This window comes from Nematolebias whitei, chromosome 23 (assembly GCF_014905685.2).
Source record: "Nematolebias whitei isolate Nwh7 chromosome 23, NemWhi1, whole genome shotgun sequence".
NCBI classification, from domain to species: Eukaryota; Metazoa; Chordata; class Actinopteri; order Cyprinodontiformes; family Rivulidae; genus Nematolebias; species Nematolebias whitei.
This window is the reverse complement of record NC_056520.1, coordinates 9,474,074-9,485,318: the sequence shown is the minus strand read 5'-3', so window position 1 is coordinate 9,485,318 and position 11,245 is coordinate 9,474,074. Positions and strand designations below refer to the sequence as shown.

The window sequence follows — 11,245 nt, the reverse complement described above, 5'->3', positions numbered from 1 at the left end:
TGTCTGGTTCTTTTTTTCTTTCTATCTGTTTGTCTGTCTGGTTCTTTCTTTCTGTCTGGTTCTTTCTTTCTGTCTGTTTGTCTGTCTGTCTGGTTCTTTCTTTCTGTCTGGTTCATTCTTTCTTTCTGTCTGTTTGTCTGTCTGGTTATTTCTTTCTGTCTGGTTCTTTCTTTTTGTCTGGTTCTAACTTTCTGTCTTGTTTCTGTCATTCGTTTTTACCTTCTTAAGTTCTTTCTTACCTTTCATTCTTTCTTTTTTCGTTCTTTCTTTAAATAAAGAATTTAAAAGTGCTACCACAGGTGATCAACATGTTTTGTCTTGTTTCCAAACCTGAACTAGTCTGATTCTTGGTTCTAAAATGATTTTTGCTCTTCTTCTCCTGTAGGAGACCATTAAAGTGGTGCAGCCAGTTATCTTGGGTCAGGTGATCCGGTACTTTGAGAGTTACGGCTCAGTTGATGAAACTGCTTTTTACGAGACGCTGGGCTACGCAGCCGGGATGTCCTTCTGCGCCATCTGCCTGGCTGTGCTCCATCACCTCTACTTCTACCACGTTCAGAGGGCAGGCATGAAGATCAGAGTGGCCATGTGTCACATGATCTACAAGAAGGTCAGCGAGTCGCAGACAACGGAAGCAATTTGAAAATTAAACTTACTGAAGAAGTGACTTTGTTAAATTTTATTTCAGGCGCTGTGTCTGAGCAGTTCAGCCATGGGAAAGACCACCACAGGTCAGATAGTCAACCTACTTTCCAATGATGTCAACAGGTTTGATGAGGTACGAGAAAATGAGATTTAGGGGAAATATTTATGCTGCAGGATCAGACCAGGACTGAAAACCTGAAGGCTAACTTGAACGATGGCGGCTTTCTAAAGAGAAGTCCTTATGTGGACCCAAAAATAAAAAAGCAACATTTTCTAATCACTTCAAAAAATGTATTTCTAATAATCTATGACTTGTTTGATTTAAGTGTGAAACCTAAACTTCTATCTGAACACTTGTGTTGGAGAAGTTAATGCTGGGGGTTCTGTTGGATGAAATAATTATGCTTTTATTCTTTATTCGTCTTGTCGAAACTCCAAAATTCACAGTTGAAACCCGTGCCTTCGTCTAAAAGGTTGTTTTTCTCTGCAAAACGAAGCTCAGAACTTGTTTACTGATATGTGCTTTTTAATTAAAAGCTTTGTGTGAAAAACGCTATGCTAAAGAGCTCAAACCACACCGAGCGTCCGCCATTTTGAGAACCGAAAAACAGGAGAGACAGCCCATGTCACGTCAAGGGGCCTCCCTCCCGTTTTTCTTAAAGAGACACGCTGCTCGCTCCCTCACTATTCATCCTTCAGTTCAAACAGTCTTATACTGACATCTGTTGGCCAAAAAAGGTACTACACTCAAAAATTAACCGTTTCTTCTTAAATTTGACAGTTACTAATTATTGACAAATTTCAAACAATATTATCGTTTATCGCAATAATTTCTGAGACAATTAATCGCCCAGCAATTTTTGTTATCGTGACAGGCCTATTTACAAGTGATGGTAGGATGGAGCAGGAAGATGGACTGACGGATCGGGGCCTCATCCTCAGTAATGAGGGAGTTGCTTCAGTCATTCGTGGTGAAGAAAGACGTGGAAAGGCAAAGCTCTGAATTGATTCATTTGTTTATGTTCCAACCCACACACATGGTCGTAATGTTTGGATCATGACTCATAACGATGATATTTGGAAGCACTGGTTTAAAAGTGCATTTCTGCTGCTTGCGTCTCGAGTCTGTTCCTTACAAAACTGCGTTAAGTCTCTTTCCTGTATTCGGTTAAGGCCCATTTACACCCTGAGCACCAAATCCTGCTTCTCTGGAATGTTGAGTTTCATTTTAATAAGCGGGGGGGCAGTTTGCTGAGCTCCTGCAGAGCCCTGAGTTTTACGGCTGCTGATGTTTAATCCGTCTTCGCAGGTTTCTGAGGAGTTCTCGTTGTTCGAGATGTCTGCTTGGGTTGTGATTCTGGTTTTCTCTTGTCTTTAGGTAACTATTTTCCTGCACTTCCTGTGGGTGGGACCCCTTCAGGCAGCTGCCGTTGTTGGTCTGCTATGGGAGGAGATCGGTCCGTCCTGCCTGGCAGGAATGGTGGTCCTCTTGATCCTGATGCCCACGCAAACCATGTTTGGGCGTCTGTTCTCTAAGTTCAGGTAAAACACACCAAGAAGCTGAAACCACTGTCTTAGACCTTGTTGTTTTTTTTATACTGATGCAGTATTTCCATTGTTGTACTCCACACACAGTGCTGTGGTTATATTAAGTTCTGAGCTCATTGGATTACTTGCACTTGTTTACTTGTTTCTTTGAGCTTCTTACCTGTTTGTATAAAAACAAAACCTCTGTGTCGAAGAGCCTAAAGCCAAAAAAGGCATTTATTGTATAACATGCTGACAAGACAAAAAAATACAGATTTTAACAGACAAGCTCAAAGGTCATTTGCATTCAATTCAATTCAGTTTATTTCTATAAGGCCAAGTCATAAAGCGCACATGTTCTCTCCCCGCTCCCTGTTCTCCTCCTGCTTTTTTTCTGCTCTGTCTGTGTATCGGAGCAGCCCCTATTTTTACACATCTTCCGAAATGAACACTACTGTTTTGGATCTGACCAACTGGACTTTTGACGCAAATGACAAAATCTTTTCAAAAAAGCGACAGGGTCCTGGAGAACCCTCATCTGCTCGGACGACACGCATGCAGCTGGATATATCTCTGGGGAAGTTGAATGTGATGTGTCTACCTTTGCTGCTGATCGAGGACGCCGAAATTGTATATAATTTGATTTATGATAACAGGCTTCCTGTTTTTGGAATAGTTCGGATCCTGGTTTATCAACATACAAAGAAGACGGCCGCAGCTAATTTGGCCTGGTCAGGCTGCTGCCTATGTGAAGGTTTGGTTCGTGCTTTGAGGACTCAAAATCAGCTGATTTACGAGCTAAACCATAAGTTGGAAGTGATTTGAATCGCAGGACACCTGCGGCTTTGGGACTCGCCAGCATGAAAACGACCTTGAAGAGGCTCGTAAGCACGGACCAGTAGAATGCACCCTAATCTGGCCATTTCAGATCTTGAAAGTACCAGTACCGACTCAAGGCTGACGAGAAAAAATAAATCAGCAATTGTGGCTTATCTGAATCTGACTCCCCGGTTGGCCTTGAAACAGGCTGACTTATCAATTTCTCCTGGGAAATGTGTAAACTAAGGAAAAGCTTTGTCTATCACCAGTCTGGGTTTGAGGACAGGAAGTAGAAAACAGACAAATACAGAATGGCAGGTCCAGATGTACTTCCTATAGGAGGAAAGAGAAAAATGTGTTAAGATAGAAATAATTACAAATACAAACAGGTAGAGTAAAGCAAGTAAAGACAGTAGTAGAGTGAGGAAATGTGGTCAATTTGTCCTCCTGCAGTCTACACCTACAGCAGCATAACTAAGGGATAGCTCAGGAAACCCAACCCCTAACTATAGGATTTGTCAAAAAGGAAAGACTTAAGTCTAATCTTAAAACTGGACAATGTGTGTGTCAGCCTCATGGACAGAAACTGGAAGTTGCCTCCCAGTCTACTTTTAGAAACTCTAGGAACCACAAGTAAACCTGCAATCCATTTGAGTGCAGACACTTCAAGACGATGGTAAATGAACATTATCTTTATAATAGGGATCTGAAATAGAAGTCGTTCTTTTCAGCTGTTTTAACAAATGTAGCCTGATGTGATTCACTTCCCACAGCAGCTCTAGATGATTCAATAGTTCTCTGTAAAACGTGGTGACAGTGGTAGCTGGGGGATGAGATTTCCTCAGTCCCTGCAGAAAGTTGAGACGATGTCGGGCTGCTTTCGTTACGGAACAGATGTGAAAGGACCAAGAAAGATCTCTTCCATCCTCCACAGGATTGTCAGTGAAGCGTGGACACTCTGTTGTCTGACCACGGGTGTAGTTTTGTCCACGTTAAGAGAGAGGATGTTGACTTTGCATCAGCCGGTTTGTCAGCTGTTGTATTTCCTCTATGAATGCTGATTCATCGTTCTTGCTGATCAGGTTGATCCAGGTTCTGTCATAAGCAGACCATGATGTGGTCTGGGCTGTGCGTTGTGGTGCAGTCATACGTCCAGGGGGGTATTCCAGACAGAGCTTTACTAAACTTAAGGTCAACTAACTTGATAACCTCCTGTTTTCCATTGTGGAAAGAGAAACTTGTATCACCATGGTAACGATGTCAATCAAACCTGCTCTCTGGCAGCTTTCCTGAAATAAAACCCTGCGTTTCAATCGGTCTTCGCCCACCTGAAGCCCCTTCAGTCAGGTCATCTGGACAGTTTCTTTTTTTTTTGTTTAGAGACGTTTCGTCCTTCATCCGAAGGACTTCATCAATCTGAGTTGTCACAAACAAACTGTTTCCCCACCAAACCTCTCACTCCCATAGTGGACCAACCAGTTTACTGGTGAAAAGATGGTTTCTGGGGGCCGCCCTCTACCCCGTCGACTCCTCCCAGGCAGCCACAGCTAAAGTGGTTCAAGACATCAAAGTTCATGCTCATTAAAAAAAAAAAAAAACTGTCCAAATGACCCGACTACTTCATGAAACCTGAAGTCAGGAGAGGATTTTTTGATCTGGATCTAATTTCTCAAATATTTATATAGTAGTCCAGTGATCCTCACTATTTTTTTTCGAAAGACAGATCAAAGTCGAGAGGAGAGCCACGATCTCACCACAAGTCACTCAAATAGAAAGAAATTAAACAACCCACCCATGAACAAAAAAGAAACGCAGCCAGCACATTATCTGTTTAAACAAAATGTACCTTAGTACTGAGATGAGACGCTGTGGTGCATGTCCTTGACTTTCTTCATGTTGTATTTGTAATTTGTTTTTGAACCACAGTGAGGCATTCAGGATGGGTCAGTCAGTTTCTCTGTTTTTGCTTGGTAGTGTTCATGGTTGAAAATGTTGACTCACAAATGTAAAAAAAAAAAAAAAAAATCGGCTTTTAGCTATTACCCCAATCCCATGAAGAAAACACAAGTCAATAACAATGAATACCAAAGTCCATGCTCAACAATGAATATGCTGTCATATGTGTACGGATGAAGATCCCCCCCTTCACATTTCCATCTGCCCCCTCATGTAACCATGCCTAGAACCGGCCCTGCCTTAAATGCTCCTACTTCCTTCACCGCAGATAACAACAGGTGCAGAGACGCTCGCGGCCGGTGATCAGCTGATCCATCTAAGATTAACAGGACCCTTTTTTTTTTTCTTTTTTTTTTACCTCTACTGGCCGGTCGGTCCTGCCTCCTCCTCAACAAGTAGATTAACTCAATATTATTCGTAAAACCACATCAAAGAAGCCCGAGCCGACGTGCGCAATTATTGCGCAATACGCCGGCACGTTTTAAAAATGTATTGGCTGTGCTGGCGTATTGTTGTAACCTGTCACGAGAGCCACCAATAAAGCATGGTGAGTCGCATGTGGCTCGGGAGCCACGCAATGAGTATCCCTGCAGCAGTCCCTCGATTCTTCATGGTTCGACTTTCGCGGACTCACTCTTTTGCGGGTTTTCAATGTAAGATTGTACACGACACACTAACCCAAGCGCGTGGATTGTTTATTTAAAATAATTAAGCGTGACCAGAACCGAGCCTTTAGTCCCCCTAAGTGATCACTGAGCAGGCCAGGCCACCGGGAAATATCCCGGTGCGCCCGATGGCCAGTCTACCCTGCAGCACAGATTGGCTCAGTAACCATAGTCTATCTGCTCTCTTTTGTTGTGCTCTTTTAGAACGTATAGAGAGATTAGAACGTTGTCCAGAACGTTGCAAGAGTGTGGGAAGGGTTTATAATACCTTAAATATATATAAACGCTAAAATAAATATAACGTCCCTACTTGACGGATTTTCACTTACCACAGGGGTGATGTTACAGACACCCCCGCGATAAGTGAGGGACTACCACACATTTCTAATGTAGCCCCGCAGATGAACGCTCATATCGGAACAAATTTTTTATATTTTTTAGTTTTATAAACTCACCCCTACTGGCCAGAAAAGCCCCCTCCAACAAACTTAAAGTGGTCCACGGGCCACCAGTTGATGATCACTAAATTTAATGTGTCTGGAGTCAAAACAACCTGCTACAACTGTGAACAAAGGGGGAATAAATGGCTCTTTTGGTTGTAAAGGTTGCAGACCCCTGGGGTTGACAATCTAAACATGTTTTGAAAATTATTTCATAGAACCTCCTCTAATCTCTCATATGAGCCCAAACATACTGTGTTGCGAATGCCAGATGTTCAATTACGATAAATCTTTGTATCTCGTATTACGTCAATGAACAGACACGTGTGATGAACAATAAAATTCTTAAGTAGCGCAGCCCCCCCCCCCCCCCACTTATTACCAAGTGATCTAATACGGAAAATGTTTTTCTCTCCTTGTTGATCTGCCAACAATTCAAAAAACAATTGTGGCAGACGTATACTACTATTATCAAAGCGAGGCGCCCTGTCAACAACTGTTGATGTAGCGCGAGGTGTAATACAAACGTGTTAGCAAAAATGCTACTGACGTACCACTCCGCTCTGCATCCCCCCACCCCCCCGATTAAAAACTGACAGCAACGTAGCGCCAAGCTGACAGGCAGGCAACACAGACCTGACTCCATCCTGTACCCCCACTCCCGGATGACAAAAATAAAATATGAAGTGTGTCCTCCCAAGTGAACTGATCTAGGGGAAACACTGCTACAGTATGTATCAAGTGTGCATTTAAAAATGTGGAAAATAGGAATAGTTTTACACGATTTGTGTATAATTTACCCTCTAGATACTGTGCTAGAAATTGTCAATAAGATTCACAGATTTAAACTAACATGACTCCCGGTCAACGGTAGTTTACAGCGACACAAAGGAGACGTTTGACGTCGTCAGTCCACACAACGATTCAGTTTCAGCCCCCATGTTCATTTTGAGTTGTTTGCAGCAGCTGCTCCTTGTCTTGTTTCTTGTTTTTGTTGTTTTCGTGAAAGAGTTACAGCGCCACACACAGGCCTGGTGGAGGTACTACAGCGTTAAGGTAGTTTTTCCAGTGTTTATGTGTGGATGAAAATGTTTCCAGAAACGGTGTCGTGATTAGGAGGAAACGGATCGTTTTAGAAGGACTGTGATCTCATGTGGACAGGGCTCTCGGATTATTAAACTCAGTTTGCTGAACGTCCTTTCTGAGGAGTGAAAACAGTGCTGGGGGAGTCAGTGTAGGGGTTCTGGTCTTTCAGTCATGAAGACCAGGATCCATTTTCAGAGGGAAGTATTTTTGATGGCGATTTGATCAGGAATTATTGTTTTTGTTAAGTGCTTTTATAATTTATTTTCCGGTGTAGATTCTGATGTTCGTTTTTTTTTTTTTCTCGTTTCCAGGAGTAAGACAGCCGTTCTCACAGACAGCCGAATCCGCACAATGAACGAAGTGGTTTCAGGAATCAGGATCATCAAGATGTACGCCTGGGAGAAACCCTTCGCTGCTCTGGTCTCTGAGGTCAGAAGGTAAAAACGTAAACAATCGCTCATATTTCCTCTGCGTAGTGTTCATTTGAACTTGCTGACACCCATCAGAGCTATGCAAACAAACAAACATTATGTAACCTAAGAAATTAATATAGGACTTCTTGGTTGAGTTTAGGTTTTTCATTCAGGTATTTATCATCCTCTGACATACTGGCTGTCTCTCAGGACACCACGTAGAACCTACCAAGATGGCCGCACAAATTCTAGCCTTGTTAGCTCTGTGGTTTGTCTTTCTAGTGCATTTCTATCTCGGTGGTTATGTTTCATCTATCCTTTTACAGGAAGGAGATCTCCAAGATCATGAAGAGCTCCTACCTCCGAGGTCTCAACATGGCCTCGTTCTTCTGCGCCAGCAAGATCATCCTCTTCGTCACGTTCACGCTCTACGTGCTGCTGGGGAATCCCATCTCGGCCAGCCGTGTGTTCGTGACCGTGTCGCTGTACACCTCCGTGCGCCTCACCGTCACGCTATTCTTCCCCTCTGCTGTCGAGAAGCTTTTTGAGACCCGCGTGAGCATTCGAAGGATTCAGGTATTTCAAACAAGATACAGTAAAGATTCAGTTCAAGTCGACTAACTGTAAAGGACCGTTATCGCTGCTTTGTAATTACGGTTATAAAAGCACCTAGAAGTCACACGGTTGTTTTAACTTTAAGTGGTCTTAAGTCGGTGTGGCAGTAAAATATTATCCTGACTGTGGTTTTAGTGAGAGGACTGATAAAAGGGTGCAGGTGCTGCCTTATCATCGAAGGTTAACTGCTGTTCAGGAAGTCCGTCTGTGTTGAACGACTTCTTTCTCTCCTGGAATGTTGAACTTCAGTTTCAACCTCCTGAGCGCAGCTGTAAAGAACAAATCTGTAAAGATACCTTGTCTTGTTACATAACGCTCATAAAGGGGTTTTCTGTTAAATGTCTAAACTCTGTGTCACTCGGCGGTCGTCTTGGTCAACGTTTAATGTTATCGCGTAAATGATTGTAGGAGGGGAAAAAACTGCAACCTCATTGTTTAGCTGGGTGTAAATATTGCTTTTATATCGGCCAGATTTGATTTTTGGATTGGCTTTCTACATTTATTGACGTTCTTCTTTTTTCCAAGTATTTTTTAACAAAACAGTTTGGTCAGAAACTAGTGGCTGAACTTAGATTAATAACAAAAATTAAGGGTTTCAAACCCTGGTCCTTGAGGAACACCATCCTGCACGTTTTAGTCGTTTCCCTGTTCCAGCACACCTGATTCAGTGATTTAATTCCTTCATTAAGTTCTGCAGAAGCCTGTTAATCACCCTTTCATTCAAATCAGGTGTGTCAAAGCAGGAAAAGAAACTAAAACGTGCAGGATGGTGTCCCTCAAGGACCAGTGTTGGGAAGCCCTAAGCTACGACAGGCAACTCTAACTCTCTCCCTGCCCTGCTTTTCAGTTTTAAACTCTAAATTCTGCTTATAAATGTCATTTGTGACACAAATACTCAGTTACAGGAATGATGAGTGCAGCTTTTATTGAATTATAAAACAACAAATCACCTGCTGAGTCAGGATTTCTCTCAGGGCGAGGAGAGGAGCTCAAAGAAACTTCTGGTGGCGGTATGTTTATTTACATTAAGCTGTGGTGTTTTATGTAGAAGGTACAGCCGGTAAAACGAGACTATCCTGTTGTGGTGTTGAAGATAAAACTCTGAGATTTAATATAATGGAAGTTAATGAGAGTTTTGGTGTTATTTAAGAGAAAACTGCAAGTCCTACATCAGTGAGAGGCACCTCGAGTAAAAGAAGATAGAAGTTTCTATGTATAAACTGTATAAAAAATGCTAAAACTTTAGATTAATGTAGAATTTTTGTGCGTTATCACACTAAGTTGAATATTCTGTGGTAAAATGTTCAAAAATCATCAAACTTGTACTGTCAAACAATCATGGGAGGACTTGTGAGCCAAAAATGGGTAAAAAGCTAACTTTTTACTAAAAAGTTAAAAAATTATCACCAAATTGTATTAAATATTGCTTCTCTGCTTTAGCACAAACATCCACAATATTAAAATGTAAAAACTAAAAAGGTAAGAAGGAAAAATACGTGCAGGTTAGGGAGCTGCTTGCAAGATGTTATTTTGGTAAAGGCTTTTATGAGACTGCCATAATTTCCAGACTATAAGCCGCAACTTTTTTCACAGTCTTTGAACCTGGCGGCTTTTACAATGCTGCGGCTAATTTATTGTTTTTTTGGGAGGGACGGGCTAACGAGCTTTATGCTGCCCAAACATTTAGCCTCGTCACACCCGGGCGCTCACATAGCTGCCCAATACACGTCCCTCTTGGCGGAGTGGGTCCTCATGATGCAATGAGACTACCTGCACAGTGTTTTAGAGTCTCACTCGGGCCCAAAAAAATTCTACCCAGCCCCAGCTCACAGCCATCAGCTCCGAACCCCACCCGATCCAACGAATTCACTGTAATTACAAGTCCGAACCCGAAACCCCCCTTCCGTCATTTTTAATTAGACTTTGACTGCTTATACAACCGACTGTTATTAATGGTCGGCGGACACGCGCGGCTGAGTAAAGGGGGCAGAAGATCGGAGCTGAGGAGCCATCAAAGCGCATAAAATGCTTCCCCTGCTTTTACCTGCATCGGTCCCTGCTGTTATATGTCGGATATTTTGGGATCTCATCTGTTTGGTTTGTCGGCCGCGTGCGTCCGCTGAGTGCAGAGGCTGAATGAACGTCCATTTGGGCTGATGGATCGCTGGCACTAGTCCATCTTAAGCCTAACTGAACTTTTTACCTCTTTCAACCGGCCGGTCAGAGCGTGGTCAAATGGCTGCGTGCAGCAGGTGATTGTATGGCAAGACATGTTGACATATAATTGAATCGTCGGCCGCGCGTCCCTGACGCAATAAAAACACCGACACCGACCCGGCCCGCACATTATTGTGGCCTGACCAGGTCCGAATCCGGGTCAACGCGAGGCCGGACTCCGGGTTCGGGTTAGAAATGACAGCTTTACAGTGTTTCCCCTAGATCACCTCCTTTGGCGGGGCGCTAGTATATTTTGGGGAGTCACGTCTGCGTTGCCCGTCTGCTAGCTTAGCGCTACGTTGCTGCCTGTTTTTATCCACGACAGGGGATGGGATGGAGTCACGTTTGTTGCCCGCCCTCTAGCTTAGTGCTACGTTGCTGCTTGTAATTGTCGAGGGGTGGGGAGTAGCGGGGCGGTAATCAGTAGCATTTTTGCTAGCGTGTAAGTATTGCGCCCCGCGCTACATCAGTACTGCCAGTTGTTGATGGGGTTGGGGGAGTGGGGGTTCGGTAAGCAGGGCGCTTGGTTCCGCAGGAGAACAGCACAAGCTTGCACAGGAGGAATATGAAGCTATTGATCAATGATTTCCTGATAGGCTACTTTTTTTTTTACCAGCCAATAAAACAACATTTACCGTTTGTATTTGTTTATGTTACTGGTACGTATTTAATAAAAAAAATTATAAAAATCTTTCTGTGTAAATGTCACGTTACAACGTGCACCACCGCAGCTTATATATGTACAAAATGATTTATTATTATTTTTAATTTGCTTATATTCGTGTGCACTCAATAGCCCGGGAGTTACGGTAGTTGAATATATATATATATATATATATATATATATATATATATATATATA

General features: G+C 42.8%; 1 protein-coding gene across 1 annotated transcript in view; it reads left to right on the top strand.

Annotated features, from left to right (window-relative positions):
- The window catches only part of abcc4 (ATP-binding cassette, sub-family C (CFTR/MRP), member 4), a 48,012-nt gene that overhangs the window by 14,893 nt on the left and 21,874 nt on the right, over positions 1-11,245 (top strand). The window contains 5 exon segments of the mRNA XM_037696436.1: positions 279-610; positions 689-778; positions 2,024-2,187; positions 7,450-7,575; positions 7,878-8,127. Of these exon segments, the coding sequence (XP_037552364.1) occupies positions 279-610; positions 689-778; positions 2,024-2,187; positions 7,450-7,575; positions 7,878-8,127 (962 nt within the window).